Source organism: Rana temporaria, chromosome 4, assembly GCF_905171775.1.
Source record: "Rana temporaria chromosome 4, aRanTem1.1, whole genome shotgun sequence".
Classification (NCBI taxonomy): Eukaryota; Metazoa; Chordata; class Amphibia; order Anura; family Ranidae; genus Rana; species Rana temporaria.
The window spans coordinates 277,652,779-277,673,310 of NC_053492.1; the positions used below are offsets into that span (position 1 = coordinate 277,652,779).

The 20,532-nt window shown below is 44.9% G+C and overlaps 1 protein-coding gene across 3 annotated transcripts in view; it reads right to left on the reverse strand.

The window, feature by feature from the left end:
* TBC1D32 (TBC1 domain family member 32) overlaps positions 1 to 20,532 on the reverse strand; it is a 552,992-nt gene that overhangs the window by 377,523 nt on the left and 154,937 nt on the right. For all 3 annotated transcript variants that reach the window (XM_040350328.1, XM_040350326.1, XM_040350327.1), the window contains exon 16: positions 16,512 to 16,633. In XM_040350328.1, coding sequence (XP_040206262.1) covers positions 16,512 to 16,633 — 122 coding nt within the window. The remainder of the gene's footprint in view (positions 1 to 16,511; positions 16,634 to 20,532) is intronic.

Genomic DNA, 20,532 nt, shown 5'->3' on the forward strand with positions numbered 1-20,532 from the left:
TTGAAACCCAGAGTTAAGTAACAAACACGTAGTGTTTTGCAACCATTCTGCCTCCAGCTGTTTTTTTCCTGTTGAAAAGCCTGTGGCGTGCAAAACACAACCCAAAAACTCCACCCGGATGCAGTGAAAAATGTGCACACACCTAAAGAGTGACATCACAAAAAACTGCGACGGGTACATACGTCAGTGGTCCTCCGAAAAAGGTCCCGTCTCTGACCCCCCGGGGCGTTAGGCTCCTGACAGGGAAAAGAGTTAGCAACGCATATCTCCCCTATACGTGTATCCTGTGTTGTTAATAATATATTCATAATTATGCAAATGATAATGGCTGCTATATTTATGCAAAAAAGGTGGCGACCGAAATGGCAGGATATAAAATCTTTCATGTTACCCCTGTCATTGATTAATAAGGCGAGAATGCTTCCAATTGTTGAATAGCATACATTTACGTCATATATCCATAAGGCTGTCAACAGAAGTATTACAATATACTTTGTTCTTCATCTTGCAGAAGTTCCTGGAAACAGGATACGATGAGCTGCGGAGGCAGCCAGAGAAAAGGGCTGTGGTCAGCGCCCTAATCGCTGACTTTGGCGGCCAACATGACCACAAGGCAATTGTTAAGAAGTGGTCTGACCTGAAGAGGCGCCAAATGGTTCAGGTCAGACGTCTTCGGGCTAAATATCATCCAGGTAAGTTATTGTTGACAGTTATGTTTTTTTTTTAAAAAGTGTATTTTGTGCGTGAACTCGAAAGAGAGAGGAGCCGGCCTGCAGGAGTTGGGAGGCCTCCCCCAGAGGCAATCTGCCACCTTTCTCCATGCCCCGGTTGGCAATGGCGGGTGTGAGGGGGTCCTCCCAACCCAACCTCGCATAGCACACCCACCAGGGGCGGGGCTGAGACCACCAAACTCAATTCACAGGTAGCCGAGAGCGGGATCCGAACCCCTAGCTGCAGAGGTGAATCACTTGTCAGTGCAGTGGCAATCGTGTGGAGCCACCGCAGCTCCTTTGGTGACAGTTATGTAAGGTCATATGTAATTCATGTAAGGTCAGATGTTGTTAACCAAGATGCCATGTTGTGCTAACATATATCACCACCGGCCAAGGTATTCATAGTACTGTTGAAAAAAGACATGGGACAGCAGACAGGAACACAGAAGTTATGTGGGAACATAATTTTCCCATTGCTTTGCATGGGACTTTAAAGAAAAACCCCGACCATGGCAAGTGGGGGTGGGTAAGGTTTAAACCACCTATCCTATGTTTGTGGCTGACATATAAGTAACCTGTGTGCCAAGTTTCATATAAATATCTTTAGCCGTTTGTACGTGATGCTGGAACATACATACATACATACATACATACATACATACATTTATGCACACACACACGTTGAGTTTTATATATATAGATTACCACTAAATTCCTGTGTTAGGAGTGGGGTTGTTATAGTAATCCCGTGTGCTCCATCAGGCCCTTTTTTTAACATGAGATGGTCTGAACAAAACAAAGGAGACAAAAACAGCTCATTTTAACATGGTTGCATCCCAGCTCACGCTCAGTCCCCTGTAGTGCCCACAAGACCCTTTAATATAACATTGTCCCATTGGTTAACTGTCTATATAAATCAATTTGTATTCATATACAATACAGCAGAGTACACAGAATTTGCATACGTCATTAGAAAACATTTTTATAATATATGAACATTGTGTTATTATAGGAGCTCCAATGCCAGTTATCCGCGCCAAGCGCAGAAGGCGCCAGGCCGATGAGGAGGAGGAGGAGGATGCGGCAGAGGAGGATGCGGCAGAGGAGGAGATGGATGAAGAGGAGCAGCCAGGGCCCTCCCACTCCCCAACCCCAGCTCCTGCTGAGGAGCAAGCTGAGGAGCTTCCCCCCCCCACCACCCCAACTTCTCAAGCAGAAGAGCAGGAGGAAGAGAGCGGTCCTGTGAGCCTCGTTCAGGAAGGTAAATATGTGCACAATGATTAATAACATTTCAACAATAAAATGTAGATATAAAAATGGACAACATATAAAGCGCACCTGTCAGATTGTAGAACCATAATATGGTATTGATGCTAGAAGTATACAGGTAGTGCATAATTATTAGGCAAGTTGTATTTTTGAGGATTCATTTTATTATTGAACAACAACCATGTTCTCAATGAACCCCAAAAACTCATTAATATCAAAGCTGAATTTTTTTGGAAGTATTTTTTAGTTTGTTTTTAGTGTTAGTTATTTTCGGGGGATATCTGTGTGTGCAGGTGACTACTATTACTGTGCAGAATTTTTAGGCAACTTAACCAAAAAATAAATATATACCCATTTCAATGATTTATTTTTAAAAGTGAAACCAATATAACATCTCAACATTCACAAATACACATTTCTGACATTTAAAAACAAAACTAAAACAAATCAGTGACCAATATAGCCACCTTTCTTTGCAAGGACACTCGAAAGCCTGACATCCATGGATTCTGTCAGTGTTTTGATCTGTTCACCATCAACATTGCGTGCAGCAGCAACCACAGCCTCCCAGACACTGTTCAGAGAGGTGTACTGTTTTCCCTCCTTGTAAATCCCACATTTGATGATGGACCACAGGTTCTCAATGGGGTTCAGATCAGGTGAACAAGGAGGCCATGTCATTACTTTTTTTTATTTAATACCCTTTCTTGCCAGCCACGCTGTGGAGTACTTTGACACGTGTGATGGAGCATTGTCCTGCATGAAAATCATGTTTTTCTTGAAGGATGGTGACTTTTTCCTGTACCACTGCTTGAAGAAGGTCTCTTCCATAATCTGGCAGTAGGACTGGGAATTGAGCTTGACTCCATCCTCAATCCGAAAAGGCCCCACAAGCTCATCTTTGATGATACCAGCCCAAACCAGTACTCCACCACCACCTTGCTGGCGTCTGAGTCGGACTGGAGCTCCCTGCACTTTACCAATCCAGCCACGGGCTCTTCCATCTGGCCCATCAAGACTCACTCTCATTTCAGCAGTCCATAAAACCTTAGAAAAATCTTTCTTGAGATATTTATTGGCACAGTCTTGACGTTGCAGCTTGTGTGTCTTGTTCAGTGGTCATCGTCTTTCAGCCTTTCTTACCTTGGCCATGTCTCTGGGTATTGCACACCTTGTGCTTTTGGGCACCCCAGTGATGTTGCAGCTCTGAAATATGGCCAATCTTGTGGCAAGTGGCATCTTGGCAGCTGCACGCTTAACTTTTCTCAGTTCATGGGCAGTTATTTTGCACCTTTGTTTTTCCACACGCTTCTTTTGTTTGATGATCACGCTTCAGAAGCTTTGCAACTTTAAGAGTGCTGCATCCCTCTGCTAGATATCTCTCTATTTTGGACTTTTCAGAGTCTGTCAAATCCTTTTTTGGCCCATTTTGACAAAGAAAAGGAAATTGACTAATAATTATGCACACCTGATATAGAGTGTTGATGTCATTAGACCACACACCTTCTCATTACAGAGTTGTACATTACCTAATATGCCTAATCTGTAGTAGGCTTTCGAGCCTATACAACTTGGAGTAAGACAACATGCATAAAGAGGGTGATGTGGTCCAAATACTCATTTGCCTAATAATTCTGCACTCCCGGGATGTGTTAGACACATAACAAGTGTATACACATGATAATGATTGATTAATAAGCAAAAAAAAAATTTTATTTATTTGGTAACGTTATTTTAAATCCAAATTTTTTTTTTATTATATCCTAACAGTATCAGGAAAGATGAGGAGGCAGACCGCGCTCATAAAGACAACCCACCAGAGGATCCAGGCAAATCAGCGCCAGATCCGCTACCTTATTCAGCAAAATGTGCTGCTGGAGCAGCAGCAATTAAAAAATATAGAGAAGCTGGAGCGCCTTCAGAAGCTCAATCAGAGTTATATCTGAAATTATGTTTTTATTAATAAATATTATTTTTTGGAAATGTTTAATTTCTTTTTGAGATAGATTTGTAGGTTTTTCAACACATCTAACTTAACATCAAACAAATCAACATCAACACATTTAACTTCATAATAAGCAAAAACATTTTATACTATTATTTTATTTAACAGTAACCTAGGACAAACTAAAGCACACGACACAGACACGACGAACACAAAATAAACAGTTGAAAAATGAACATAACAAAAGCAACAATATATATATATATACAAAGAGAGAGAGAGGGAGAGCAAGAAAGAGAGAGAATGCAGATGAGCTCTTGCAGACAGCCCAATGGTTGCAGTATAAATGCCGCAAAACAGTGTTTAACATAAGGTTCATTGTTATAGTTACACTTGCTGTTTAGATCCGGTCTGGTAGCTTGTAGCGGAGGCTGTTGGTGGATCCGCTGTGCCAGAGAGGTCATGAAGCTTTACTCAGCATGGAGGCAGCAGCAGGAGTATTAAAATATAATATAACTAGACAATGCATTTCCTGAGGAAAATGCGAGTGGGAATGCTGAATAGCTTAATTGGTGAGCCCCTTGCCAAAGACATTCACCATAACCACTACACTATCTTTAGGACACACAGCTTCTTTCTCTATCTGCAAAGTATAGCGTATGCTGACTTCCTGGTCGCCCCTCCCCCCTCAATAGGTTTCCCCTCCCCCCCAGGTCAGTGAGGAGGAATATTGCACTGAGGTCAGGAAAGTGATTTATAGAAAGAAATAACATTACAAACGCTTTTAATTCACAGATCTAATACATGATTTAAGCCTCCAAACAAAGCTTAATAAATCCTCAAACGTACATGCAATTGATACAACGACTACACCGTTTGAAATACACGGCCCTTGTAAACGCATCGATATGAAATTTATGTAGATAAACTTACAAATGTGGCCATGTCTGCGATTTAGAAAAGAGCGTCTTTGTGAGTTCTGCAGCAACATTTTTTAGATAATTTAACATGAGAGTCTATGAGACATAATTTCTGGCTGTTGCTCCAATAACTAAAACTAAAATACGTATCGCAGACTTGATCACATTGCCATAAACCAGACAAGCATAGCTACGTTTTGATATAAAAATTGTGTATGAAAAGTAGATCTTGTGGGCGTGAGACCAATTTGTTTCCCCTTTTTGTAAAGATATTTTTAATTACAAAGATCTAGAATGTTAAGGTCACATGACAGACTCTAAATCCCCTCCATAGGATTACATTATAACCTATCGCATTTTTGTGAAAAATTCGCAAAACGTAAATTGCGTTTTCACCAAAAAATTGTAAACGATAACGATCTGAAAAGTCATAGCCGGATAGCTAAATATTTTGTGACCGCTTTACAGTTTTTTCAGTGTCTGTAAGTGAAAGTATGAAGTAGCTGAAACTTTTGGCAGGGCATGTGAATTCAAAGGGGAAAAGGATGTTCTCATTGACTTCATTGTTAAAAAAAACGGTCTTAAAAGCAAAAAATTTATAAAAGTGTAAAAAGTAGGAAAAAACTTGAACAAGTCCCATCATTTGCTGAAAGAGACGAACATTTTTACAGTTGAATGGTCTCAATAGCTGAAAGTATGCCGAAGTTACGCAGAACCAAAAAACGTAAGGAATAATAAGATTACTAAATTTACGGATATCAATACTGGAAATGTTTATTAAAGCATTCACACTAATTAAGATTAATACATTTACGGGTATCCATACTAGGAATGCTTATTAAAGCATTCCCACTAAGTATCACACAGGCATGATTTACAAGCAGTAGTGGTAATAGTAATACATAGCATAAAAACACTTGGGGAATACTTTACAGCATCAGTAGTGGTCATAGTAGTCAATAGTGTACCAAAAAATTGGGACACAGGTGTCTTGACTGAGCTGTAATAGTAGTAGTAGACATTGACAATACAGTGTCAAATCACTCGGGCAAGAGGTGCCATGATGAACAGCAGTCTTAATAAGAGTATATAGGGTGTGAAATAACTGCTGACATAGGTGTCTTGACTGGGCAGCAGAAGCAGCAGTAGTAGTATTAACAGTAGTAGTTGATACAGAGTCATATCACATGGGCAGGAGGTGCCATGATGAACAGCAGTAGGAATAGGAGTATATAGAGTGTCAAATAACTGCTGACATAGGTGTCTTGACTGGGCAGCAGCAGCAGAAGCAGCAGTAGTATTAACAGTAGTAGTTGATACAGAGTCATATCACATGGGCAGGAGGTGCCATGATGAACAGCAGTAGGAATAAGAGTATATAGAGTGTTAAACAACTGCTGACATAGGTGTATTGACTGGGCGGCAGCAGCAGCTGAAGCAGCAGTAGTAGTATTAACAGTAGTAGTTGATACAGAGTCATATCACATGGGCAGGAGGTGCCATGATGAACAGCAGTAGGAATAGGAGTATATAGAGTGTGAAATAACTGCTGACATAGGTGTCTTGACTGGGCAGCAGCAGCAGAAGCAGCAGTAGTATTAACAGTAGTAGTTGATACAGAGTCATATCACATGGGCAGGAGGTGCCATCATGAACAGCAGTAGGAATAGGAGTATATAGAGTGTCAAATAACTGCTGACATAGGTGTATTGACTGGGCAGCAGCAGCAGAAGCAGCAGTAGTATTAACAGTAGTAGTTGATACAGAGTCATATCACATGGGCAGGAGGTGCCATGATGAACAGCAGTAGGAATAGGAGTATATAGAGTGTGAAATAACTGCTGACATAGGTGTCTTGACTGGGCAGCAGCAGCAGAAGCAGCAGTAGTATTAACAGTAGTAGTTGATACAGAGTCATATCACATGGGCAGGAGGTGCCATGATGAACAGCAGTAGGAATAGGAGTATATAGAGTGTGAAATAACTGCTGACATAGGTGTCTTGACTGGGCAGCAGCAGCAGAAGCAGCAGTAGTATTAACAGTAGTAGTTGATACAGAGTCATATCACATGGGCAGGAGGTGCCATGATGAACAGCAGTAGGAATAGGAGTATATAGAGTGTCAAATAACTGCTGACATAGGTGTCTTGACTGGGCAGCAGCAGCAGAAGCAGCAGTAGTATTAACAGTAGTAGTTGATACAGAGTCATATCACATGGGCAGGAGGTGCCATCATGAACAGCAGTAGGAATAGGAGTATATAGAGTGTCAAATAACTGCTGACATAGGTGTATTGACTGGGCAGCAGCAGCAGAAGCAGCAGTAGTATTAACAGTAGTAGTTGATACAGAGTCATATCACATGGGCAGGAGGTGCCATGATGAACAGCAGTAGGAATAAGAGTATATAGAGTGTTAAACAACTGCTGACATAGGTGTATTGACTGGGCGGCAGCAGCAGCTGAAGCAGCAGTAGTAGTATTAACAGTAGTAGTTGATACAGAGTCATATCACATGGGCAGGAGTTGCCATGATGTACAGCAGTCTTAATAAGAGTATATAGAGTGTGAAATAACTGCTGACATAGGTGTATTGACTGGGCGGCAGCAGCAGCAGAAGCAGCAGTAGTAGTATTAACAGTAGTAGTTGATACAGAGTCATATCACATGGGCAGGAGTTGCCATGATGTACAGCAGTCTTAATAAGAGTATATAGAGTGTGAAATAACTGCTGACATAGGTGTATTGACTGGGCGGCAGCAGCAGCAGAAGCAGCAGTAGTAGTATTAACAGTAGTAGTTGATACAGAGTCATATCACATGGGCAGGAGTTGCCATGATGTACAGCAGTCTTAATAAGAGTATATAGGGTGTGAAATAACTGCTGACATAATTGTCTTGACTGATCCAAAGGAGTCATGGGAGAAAATCATGTGGTCAGATGAGACTATAATATAATTTTTTGATCATAATTTCACTAACCGTGTTCGGAGGAAGAATAATGATGAGTACCATGCCAAGAACGCCATCCCTAATGTGAAGCATGGGGGTGGTAGCATCATGCTTTGGTGGTGTTTTTCTGCACATGGGACAGGGTGACTGCACTGTATTAAGGAGAGGATGACCGGGGCCATGTATTGCAAGATTTTGGGCAACAACCTCCTTCCCTGAGTTAGAGCTTTGAAGATGGGTCGAGGCTGGGTCTTCCAACATGAGAATGACCCAAAGCACACAGCCAGGATAACCAAGGATTGGCTCTGTAAGGAGCATATCAAGGTTCTGGCGTGGCCTAGCCAGTCTCCAGACCTAAACCCAATAGAGAATCTTTGGAGGGAGCTCAAACTCCGTGTTTCTCAGCGATAGCCCAGAAACATGACTGATGTAGAGAAGATCTGTGTGGAGGAGTGGGCCAAAATCCCTCCTCCAGTGTGTGCAAAGTTGGTGTAAAACTACAAGAAATGTTTGACCGCTGTAATTGCAAAGAAAGCCTACTGTACCAAATATTAACATTGATTTTCTCTGATGTTGAAATAGTTATATTCAGCACTGTAAATACATCAGGTCCGGGGCTTCATCAGGGAATGCATGGCAAGGGACCCTTCAGCGCCCTGAACCGACGACGGGTGCCAGAAAGTCACCGCCGATCCAGGACTCATTCATCTTTATGAATGTGAGTCTGTCCACGGAGTCTGTGGACAGACGGGTCCTCTTGTCCGTGACCACCCCACCTGCCGCGCTGAATGTCCGCTCAGATAGTACGCTGGAGGGGGGGCAAGACAATAACTCCAGCGCATACTGAGCGAGCTCGCGGCAGGTGTCCAATCTGGCAACCCAGTACTCCATGGGGTCGTCGGTGCTCATACTGTCAGAAGCACCGACGGACGCCATGTAGTCTGCCACCATGTGGGCCAGCCGCTGGTGGTGACTGCTGCTGCTGCTGCTGGTGGTGGTACTGGGTCGCTCGGTTTGGAAGAACATCCTCATCTCTTCCATTAGGTCCCCTGCTCGGCTGCAGCTGGGTGCAGCCACCTGCTGGGTGAGATGAGGGGGGACAACTGGAGGCCGGGGAGTTGCCTGCTCCAACCGTCTGACAATGGCTGCCTGCAGTTCCTCCATCCGGTGCTGCCTCCGGCTGGCTGGGATGAACTGCTCCAGTTTCCCCTTGCACCTGGGATCCAAAAGGGTGGCCATCCAGAAATCATCCCTCGTCTTGATGGTCTTAACCCGGGGGTCCCTCCTGAGGCATCTCAGCATGTGGGCAGCCATGGGGAAGAGCACAGCCCGCTGTGACTCCTCAATGCTGGCCAGGTGAATGAGGTGCGACTCTTCTTCCCTGAGGCGCTGCTGGTCAAACTCAGACATGCCCAACCCCCGGACTATCGGTGCCCCCAACACCGGCTCTCCCTCCTGACCAGGCCCTGACTCCGGGACGACACCAGCAACCACCTCCTCCTCCTCTTCATCATCATCCTCCTCCTCCTCCTCCTCCTCCTGGTCCTGGCCCTGGTCTCGGTGGAGCATTGCTGACTCCTCCTGCTCCACCAAGGCACTCTCCCCAGCCTCGAGCAGGCGATCTAGTGTCCTCTCCAGCATGAACAGTATTGGCAGCACGCTATTGAGGCCAATTTGCTCACTGCTGACCATCTTGGTCGCCTGCTCGAAGGAGGACAACACTTGGCAGACCTGGTTTATCTGCCCCCACTGCGCACAGGCGATGAAAGGGAGTTGTGGTGAAGCCCTCTCAGTGCCTAGTTCCATCAGGTACTCCCTCACCGCCCTTTGCTGCTCCCACAACCTCTTCAGCATGTGGAGGGTGGAGTTCCACCGCGTCACACTGTCCACAATCAGCCTGTGAAGGGGCAGATTGTACTTCCGCTGCAATTTGGACAGGGACGCGGTAGCGGTTGGGGAGCGCCTGAAGTGGCTGGCAATCCTACGCGCCTTTGCCACAATGTCACTCAACCCTGGATAAGTGCGCAGGAACTTCTGCACCACCAGGTTGAGGACATGTGCCAGACAGGGCACGTGCGTCAGACTGCCAGCATGGAGGGCGGCGAGTAGGTTGCTGCCGTTATCGCAGACAACCATACCTGGCTGGAGCCTTCGGGGTGTCAGCCACTTCTGGACCTGAGCTTGAAGTGCTTTCAGCACTTCTTCTGCAGTGTGTCTCCGGTCCCCTAAACTAACAAGCTGGAGCACGGCCTGACAGCGCACGTGCCCCACACTTGAGTAGCTACGGGGGCGCTTGCTGGGAGGCTCAGCAGCTGCGGAGACAGTGGCTTGAGGGAGACCAGCAGTTCTCCCCTGGACACCCCGGGGCGGCACCACAAGATCGGTTGCCGACGATCCCTCACCGACGCCTCGGAGGGAAACCCAATGGGCCGTGAAGCTGATGTAGCGTCCCTGCCCATGCCTGCTGGTCCAGCCATCCATTGTCAGATGAACCCTGTCGCTGACAGCGTGATCCAGCGACAGGGTTACATTCTGCACAATGTGCTGGTGTAGGGCAGGGACACCAGTCCTGGCAAAGAAATGGCGGCTGGGGACACGCCATTGGGGTTGGGCCTGCTCCAACATCTGCCTGAAGGGGTTGCTGTCAACTATGTTGAAGGGCAGCAGATGTTGGGCAATAACCCTTGCCAGGAGCCCATTGAGGGAACGCACACGTCGGTCTCCAGGGGGGAAGGGAGTGGTGCGGTCAAAGGCGTCTGAAATCGACGCCTGGCGCCGGACGGCAGTGCGGGACACAGACGTGGAGGGTGCTGTGGAAGTAGAGGTCTGGCTGCCGGTACCAGTACCTCTACTAGAGGGAGCGGGGGGGCATGACCTGCTGGAAACAGATGAAGATGTGGCAGGGGCTGCTGTACCCTGCTCACTTGTGGTGGTGGCGCTGCTACCACCACCACGCTTCATCTCGTCATACAACGCCCAGTGGTTTATCCTCAGGTGCTGGTTCAGGGCTGTGGTACCCACCCGAGCCAAACACTTCCCTCTCTTCACCCTCACTTTACAAATCCGGCAGATGGCCACGGTAGGGTTGTCTGCCACCAGGGTAAAGAAATTCCAGACAGGTGACTTCAGCACCGCCCTCCTGTCAGATGGGGTGACGCTTACTTGCACCTGCTGGGATTCGGTGCGCACAGGTGGAGCTGCCTGCTGCTGCTGCTGCTGCTCCTCCTCCTGACACCTCCTGCTGCCATCACCAGTGGAGACCCTGACGATGGTCTCCCTGGTGGTGACCTGGCGCACCGTTTCACCAGGGTGCCTACCTTCCCCGTCGTCACTGACGTAGTGAGCCGACGCGTCAGATGGCAACCATGATGGGTCACCCTCTTCGCCCCCAGAGATGTCAGACCAAGGGCTGAGATGTGTTGGTCTGAGGGAACCACGTGACATGGAGCCTCTAGCCTGGCTCCGCTGTCCCCTCACCCACGCCTGGGTCTGACTAGGTGCTGCTGTTTCCTGCACCAAAACAGCAGCACCAGTTTGAAGGGATGTCTCTGGGATACTGCCAGCAGGTATCCCATCCTCCTCATCCATCCCTTCAAAAAGGTCCTGACCATCAGGACAGAGCTGGAGGTCTGCCTGATGCATGGCCTCCCCCAAGAGATCCCTATCACTGTCGCTGTCGAACAGTAAGATGCTGGACTCTTGGGGGCTGGGGGGGGGTAGTACAGGCAACGGTGTAATGGTGGTACTACTGTGAGTCGGGACCGACGACTCAGTGGCACTGCTGTGCCCCATGTAGTCCACCACTACTTGAGCCTGAGATGGCAATATCGGGCGGCTGCCCGATGGGAAGAACTCCCGGATCAGGCGTACTCCCCTTGCACCCGATCCTCTACCACTAGTAGGGGCACGAGAGGTACCCCGTGCTGGCAGCGATCCAGCACTGGGAGTAACTCCCCTACCCCTGCTGCCACGGCCACGGATGCCGCTCATTATTGCTGATATGTGTGTGGGGGGGTTAAACTTTATTGGGGGGGAAAATGTGAACAAAATGTGTTTTTGTGTTTTTTTTACAAGACAGGCACGCAGACAAAGACGTACACAGACAGCTACTAAACTATAAGAAAAGTAGTACACCAGACAAGGACTACAAAATTAAAGAAAAAAAAAAAAGCACTAAACAAACACTAACTTTTTTTTTTTTTTTTTTTTTAAACACAAAACACAGACACTAAACACACACTAAGCTAAGCTAGATGAAATAAATGTACACTAACAGTGTGTACACTTACTACACAAAATTTAACTAAACTGAACACAAAACTTAGCTTTTATAAAAGCTCTTTAGGGAAAACTAAACAAAATTTGAACTGAGATGCCTATCAAATATCACTGAACAGCGAACCTGCAAGATCTAACAGTAACACAAGATGAACAAAACTTAGCTTTTAGAAAAGCTCTTTTATAAAGCTCAGCAATATGTGTTCTGAAATCTCTTGCAAATATAACTGAACAGGGAGGATTGCAGGATCAAACAGTAACACAAATGAAAAAAACAGCACAAAACAGCACAAAACGTAGCTTTGAAAAAAGCTCTTGGGTCTATTGCTTTGAAAAAAGCAGTTGATATACTGGAAAAGATCCACTGGAATCACTAAATAGCAATGCTGGTGATGATCTAAATCAATCAAGAACAAAGACACAGGAAACCAGGAACACAGAAACAGCCTCCACACTCTATAGCCAGCTTCTGAATCTGCAATGAAATGGTGCTGGGAGTGAGCTTATATAATGTCCATGCAGGCAGGTTCCTATTGGTTGCTAACCTGTGACGAGTGTGGAAGGAGAACTCTGATTGGCTCTGATGCAAAAGGGCGGAGCAAATAATCGCGCAATATTCCTATTGCCGAATATTCGCATTGCGAATATTCGGCAATATAAAATGATCGCTTCAGCTACTCGGCCCAATGGCTCTAATCATACCAGCAATGCTTTCAGACGTCTATGGAGATCACTAGGATGTGATCTGTTTTAAAAATGAAACTGTAAAAATCGCTCTGATGCGGAAGATAGGGGCGAAGAAAATAATCGCGCGATATTGCGTTTGCCGAATAATCGCATTGCGATCTTTCTGGAAAATTCAATGAACGCTTCAGCTACTCGGCCCAGGGTCTCTAATGATACCAGCAATGCTTTTAGACGTCGATGGAGATATCTAGGATGTGATCTGATTCAAAAAAAAAATTGTAAAAAATCGAATATTCGGAATTGCGAATATTCACCGCGAATTTCGAAATATAGCGCGATTTCTCGAATATGCTATATTCGAGTCGAATATTCGCAATGCGAATATTCGTGAGCAACACTACTATGCACCTGTTATCCCTAGACATCAGGAAAGCATTTGATACGGTTTCCTGGCCCTACCTAAATTTCATACTTAACCGCTGGGGTTTTGGTCCACATTTCCTACAATGGGTGAGATCCCTATATAGTCAGCCACAGGCGTATGTCAAGTAATCTGGGTTTCGTTCTGATAGTTTCCAGATAGGTAGGGGCACTAGACAGGGGTGCTCCCTATCCACCCTACTTTTCGCTTTAGCGATTGAACCCCTTGCTGCCCTAATCAGGGTTATCCCAGATATTAAAGGATTAGAAATAGCTTCTACCTCCCATAAAATCTGCTTGTTCGCCGATGATGCGCTTTTGTTTGTAACTTCTGCCCATATAACCCTTCCGAACTTATAACTAATCTTGGGGAAATTTGCTAAGATTTCTGGCCTAGAAGTTGACCAATCTAAGTCGAGGGCTCTCAATGTGTCTCTTCCCCCCAGGAAGTAGCTCACCTTCAGGAATACTTTCCCTTCACTTGGTCCACTTCCTCTCTACCATACCTAGGTATAAAGCCAACTAGTGACCCAGCTTCTCTCTACAGGTCTAATTACCTCCCTATGCTATCACATTTATCATCCCTTTTAGATAACTGGAAGCCATTGTGCGTTTCGTGGTTGGGACGAGTTGCTGCTGTCAAAATGTCCCTGCTTCCTAAACTACTATACCTCTATAGAGTCCTACCAGTAGCTGTCCCATCCTAATTCCATCGGATTGTGCAGTCCCGGGTTTTTAAATACATATGGGGTCCCGTAAAACCTACGGTGTCTAGATCCATTCTTCTCTGCAATAGACTTAGTGGAGGCCTCGGGCTTCCTAATTTTCTTCGCTACTATCAAGCTGCTCAGCTAGCCCAAATCACTTTACTCCATGCATCCACCGAAATCCCAATATGGGTCAGCTTGGAAGCTGTAGATCTCTCTCCTTTACTAGTATCCAACCTATTGTGGTTACCCCCATCAATTCGCTCTCCTATTCTAAACCCGATTACACGTCATTCGCTTAAAATATGGGATAGCTTGAGTGGTCCTTTCCAATTAGTTTCTTCCCACGCCCCGTTACCTTTTTTGGTCACCTGCTTTTCTACCCTGCTTTCACTGAGCCAGAATCTTTTCGGCTCTGGTCCCAAGCAGGGTTACACCAGATCTGTGATCTATTTAACAAAATCACCCTCAAAACTTTCCTGGAACTCCAGTCCCAGGCTAAATTGCCCTCTACTGAATACTTCCGTTACCTCCAAATAGCTCATTTTACCCGCACCTCCTTAGATGGTATGTCTTTTTACGAAGGTATTTGCAACTCAGACCCACATGCCCCTGGTATTATTTTGCGCATATATAATCAGCTCACTGCCCCACCAGCTGATCTTCCCCTATACGCTGCACAGTGGTCCAAAGACCTACAGGAAACGTTGGACACAGATGATTGGACGAATATATGGGCCTGCACTAAATCCTCCACTCAAAATGTGGTAGCCCAGGAGGCTAACTATAAGGTGCTCATGCGGTGGTATCTTGTCCCTGCTAGGATATCAACATTTTTACCATCCTACCCACCTGTATGTTTGAGGCTGTGGGGAGAGAGGTACTCATGCACATATCTGGTGGTCTTGCCCTATTGCACAGCAATTTTGGATAACAATATTTCACATGGCCTCCACATTACTCCATATTCTGCTCCCTGATCCGTCCTTGGCCCTCCTAAACCATGTCCATAAAGATTACACTAGGGCCCAGGTTCGCCTCCTCCTTCAACTAACTACAGCTGCTAAGCAAACCATAGCTAGGGCCTGGAAGACTCCTAAACTTCATATAGTTGAGGTGAAAATAGAGTGACCCCAAGCAATGATTCACAGTAAAATTGAGGCAAAAATTTTGGATCGAGTCCCCCAACATAACAATATCTGGACACCCTGGGTGGAGAATTTTCTCCCTCCTGATTTTGACACTACTCTACTTACACCATGAGTATTGAGCAGATTTCTCAGTTTGAAACTATGACCTTCCGGGGGTCTGTGCGACCCTGCCGACATTCTTTCTCTTTTACTTTTCTTTCTTTCTCTTCTTTTGGCTCCTTGCTTCTCCTTTCCCACCTCTCCCCTCATGCCCTCCTTTCTCTGGGCTTTCCTTTTTCCCTGTTTAAAATACCTTACTTGTGAGTACTAAGGCAGTGCTGAGGTTTACTGCCAATAATTAGCTTACGGTTCCTAGTTCTTGAACCTACAGAGTATATGTTTTCGTTTTACAATGCTCTTGGATTGGAGCTATTTTCTTTGCTATCTTACGTTTATATGTCCCTTGATACTACGTCCTCAGTTGTTCCCATTGTAACGACCTACCTTACTTTGTACGATTACTGGTTATCTGTGATTATATGATCGTGTTGCTATGTTTGTATCCACTTTATATAAGATGTACCATGGTATTTCCTTTATGGTTCCAACCAAAACTATCTGTTACAATACTCTGTGTTCTTTATTCTCAATAAAAAATTTGAACAGAAACTCTTACATAGGTATTTTGGACAAGGAAGAACCCTGCATATTTATTTAGGAATCCCTTTTCATTTTTTAAAATGCAATAAACAGTTTGAGTTGGCGAGCAAGACATGACAAAAAGCAAAGCTGCTATGTAATAATGTAACAATAGCATGAAAAGAAGAATTGCAAGCTTTTTCAAAACAAACTCCCCAAATGATAGGGAAGACTTAACAGGCCACTAACAGATGGTGAACCGCCCTCATGCTGATACAAAGCAGGATTCCCAGTTGTGCATGTCTACTTTGACTAGCAAGTCTTGATATGTATTGATAAGAGACAAAATGGGAGTGTGTAAGAAATATTAAAGGTGCCAAAAATTAAACAGGGTTAAGGGGGTTGTTAGAGTTAACAGGTCGAAGTACATATTATATTTAAGATCATGAATTATGTGGGGAGCATACCAACATAAAAGATAAGGAACACAATCAACATTCCCAGGAATCCACGTGCCTCATGGTAATATATCATTCATCAGGAGTTGGGGAACACCATGTGGCTGCAAACACATATATATTGCCAGGGGCAATAAACACACAGTACTGAATAGGGTTTGTCGCTTCCTTCCTGTGGTCTAAGTGGGTTTCAAAATGGGAAATTACAGCAAGCTGTTGCTACAGCTCTACTGACTTATTGTCTCTAATAATTATTATGCTGTATTTTAACATGTGTACTTCATTCTGCAATATGTTTGAATAAGCCATCGCTGTAAAGAGTCCCCCCCCCCCCCCCATTTATCGATTATAAAAAAAAATCACTTTTTTATCCTTAATACACCGATAACACAATACCTGTTTTTGGTGTACTCCTTTTCACCATAGAGCAGAAGCGAAAGGCCTGCTTCATTTGAAGCAATTCTTGCTAAAACATCAGCAATAAATGTAAGAGTGGTTTCATCACAGTTAACATGAACCTGGAAAACAAACCAGTAAATCTTGTAAGATCTTAATTGAAAGTGTATTAGGAAACAATAGAAACAGGCACACTGTTTATAGTGCAAAACATTCATTAGGAACTGGGCTGACACATAAAAAAAAAACAGCATATGTGAATACACCTTGCCTAACATGTGCTATTATATGAACGTAAAAAAGACAAAGCTGAGTAATTAACAAAAGAGTACAGGTTATATAAAGAAGTCTGTTAGAAAACTAAATGCAAAGGCTTGATTTGTGCATGTTTATATGCCTCTATAGGAACAGCAATAATGTACACAATTAAAATTAAACCTTTTTTTTTTTTTTTTTTTATAAAATGAATCAACGCTTTAAACAAACAAACAAAAAAAAAACAATTACAAGGCTAAAACAATTCTTAAAATAAATCTGTTTATCTATGAAACACATTTTCCTGCTACTGCAGCTGTGCAATGTTCCCAAGCACTGACAACTTCTCACCGGTACCGTCTGTTATGAGACCTATGGGTACCGTGTGACACATTTAAACAATTAATAGCCTGGAGCAAAGCATTCACCACGCAGAAAGTCTACTCCAGAGGCAACACAAACCCAGGTCTCATGCCTAGTTTTGTTGAGCTTCAACTATTATTACTGGTATTTGATAAAGAGATGCACAGTAACCAGTCAAAAGCTGCAGCAATGGTAGCTGTCCAAGATACAAAAATGAAAGCTGGTAAAGAAACATACCTGCACATGACAAAGTAAGATATTTAGTACGAGGTTGATTTGCTAAAAGGAAAATAGAATGTTCACTTTGCAATAGAAGTTGCACCTTGCACAGGTATTTTCCCTCCAGTAACCCTGGAGGAGATGCAGAGTTCCACAGCAAACACTGAATTATAGGACGACAATAAGCCGCACGATCCATAGAGTTGGGCTTTATGGCAGAGTGGCCAGAAGAAAGCCATTACTTTCAGCAAAAAAACAAAATGGCATGTTTTGAGTTTGCGAAAAGGCATGTGGAAGACTCCCAAAATGTATGGAGGAAGGTGCTTTGGTCTGATGAGACTAACATTTTACTTTTTGCCCATCAAGGAAAACACTATGTCTGGCAAAAATCCAACACATCACATCACCCAAAGAACACCGTCCCCAAAGTGAAACATGGTGGTGGCAGCATCATGCTGTGGGGATGTTTTTCATCAGTTGGGACTGGGAAACTGGTCAGAGTTGATAGAAAGGTGGATGTTGCTAAATACAGGGATATTCTTGAGCAAAACCTGTACCACTCTGTGTGTGATTTGAGGCTAGGATGGAGGTTCACCTTCCAGCAGGACAATGACCCCAAACACACTGCTAAAGCAACACTTGAGTGGTTTAAGGAGAAACATGTAAATGTGTTGGAATGGCCTAGTCAAAGCCCAGACATCAATCCAATAGAAAATATGTGGTCCCGGAGCATGTGGGGACTGTGACGCCATAAGAGGCCTATATAAAATTGGTGCGAGCCATGCACCCGGCATTACAGCGGGAAAAAGCGTTGCGTCAACATCGGAAGAAAAGAAGAAGGCAGAAGACGGCAAAGAAGAGCGGGCTGTGCCGCCGCTAGTAATAGAGCTAAAAAGAAGATAGCAGCGGCCAGCCCCGAAGAAGGCACCGGAGAGCGAGCGGGAGAAGAACCGGGGAGTGCCGAGATGACAGCGGAGAAGATGGAAGAAGACCCCCCCGGAGAGCGGAGAAGACCCCCCCACTTTTCCTCCAGGTGAATGGGTAGGTACCCCATATTCATTCACCTAGGGTGGGGGCCCCCTTATTAAAGGGGGCTCCCAGATTCTGATAAGCCCCCACCCGCAGACCCCGACAACCAACGGCCAGGGTTGTCGGGAAGAGGCCCTGTCCTTATCAACATGGGGACAGGGTACTTTGGGGTGGGGGGCCGCAGGGTGCCTGGTATGCCCCTGGGGGGAACCCATGCCGTTTTTTTATTTAAAATTTGGTGTGAAGTTCCCCCTCATGATTCATACCAAACGCTGCGACTAGAATTGGCGGGAATCCAAGTCGGATCCCCGTCGCTTTTATGACGCGCTAGCTGGAATGTGCTTTTTCTATTCCAGCGAGTGCGAGATGTCGGCACCATGTCGCCGAGAATCAGCGCGATGCCGTTGTGCTGGAAACACATTCCCGGCGACAGGTATTGTATTGCACGTTCACTCGATCGGACAGTCCGATGACAAAAACTTGTCTTGCATACACACGGTCACACAAATGTTGTCGGAAATTCCGAACGTCAAGAACGCGATGACATACAACACTATGACGAGCCGAGAAAAATGAAGTTCAATGATTTTGAGAATGCGACAAATTGATTCCGAGCATGCGTAGGATTTTTGTGCATCGGAATTTCCGACAAGAACTTTTGCTGTCGGAAAAATTGAGAAAAAGCTCGCAATCATTTGTTGTCGGAATTTCCGACAGCACATGTCCGATGGAGCCTACACACAGTAGGAATATCCGACCAAAAGCTCACATTGAACATTGGTTGTCGGAAATTCCGACCGTGTGTACGCGGCATTAGAGGGTGGAGGCAGTGGAGGACGAAATAGAGAGTTGAAGGTAGAGAAGAGTTGACGGGGACTGGATGATAATTTGGTAATGAGTGTGATAAAATAGGTCTGCTTGGCAGTAAGGGGGATTGAATTGTATTTTTGGAGGGCAGATGTATATTGGCTGAAATCTTTCTGAGACTTGTGCCACGTACACACGCTCAGAATTTCCGACAACAAATGTTCAATGGGAGCTTGTTGTCGGAAATTCCGACTGTGTGTAAGCTCCATCGGACATTTTCTGTCAGGATTTCCGACAACAAAAATTTGAGAGCTGGTTCTCAAATTTTCCGACAACAAAATCTGTTCTCGTCAATTCCGATCGTGTGTGGTCAATTCCGACACACAAAATTCTACACATGCTCTGAATCAAGTACGAGACGGAAGTCTGGTAAAACTAGCATTCGTAATGGAGATAGCACATTTGTCACGCTGTAACGGACTGAAAAGCACGAGGCTTAAAATCGTGAATCGTCTCTCACCAAACTTCTACTAACATGACTGGTATTGAACTTCCCTTTAATAGTGCCATCGTACGTGTTGTACGTGACCGCATTCTTGGTGTTCGGATTTTCTGACAACATTTGCGTGACCGTGTGTATGCAAGACAAGTTTGAGCCAACATCCGTTGGGAAAAAAAATCCACAGTTTAGTTGTCGGAAAGTCCTATCGTCTGTACGAGGCATTAGTCGTACGCCACAGGCGCTCATGAACACAGCTATGTTTTTTCAGACTTCTAGTGTCATCTGTTTGCCAAGGTTGAAGGGGTTGGAGTTTTATTCTGTGCGTAGTGAGGGGGGCCAGTGTGTGAGGCTAGAAGTGAAGTGTTGCATGTGGTTATAACTTTCATATGTGCAGTATAAGACAATTTTTATGTTAGTATTTATTGGTATTGATAGGAAAAATGAATGTATGACATGAACTATAGCCACAAAACTCAGAGCGGTTTAAGAGAGTATTTTTAGCACGTGTGTGAGCACTCGTTGCTATTTGTCATAATTTTTTTGCAATTATATACTGTATTTTATATTTATCATGTCCCCAGAGCAGATGTAGGTAATTTACAGTAGTCTCTTTATGGAGTCTGGGGAAGTTACAGTGTCCAGGCACATACTTCCAGTCTTCATATTCCTCACTTCCGGTTTTCATGGTGCAGATCAGGGCTCAAGTCCTGCGGGAACGCGTGGGAACGGAGTCCCTGCACTTTTTTCACAGCAGGAACGCAGTTCCCTTTGCAGGACTAGAGCAGTCGAGCCGCCCGAGCCAATCCTTCACTAAGCGGCGATGCCCAGCTCGGAGGTCTGCCGCGA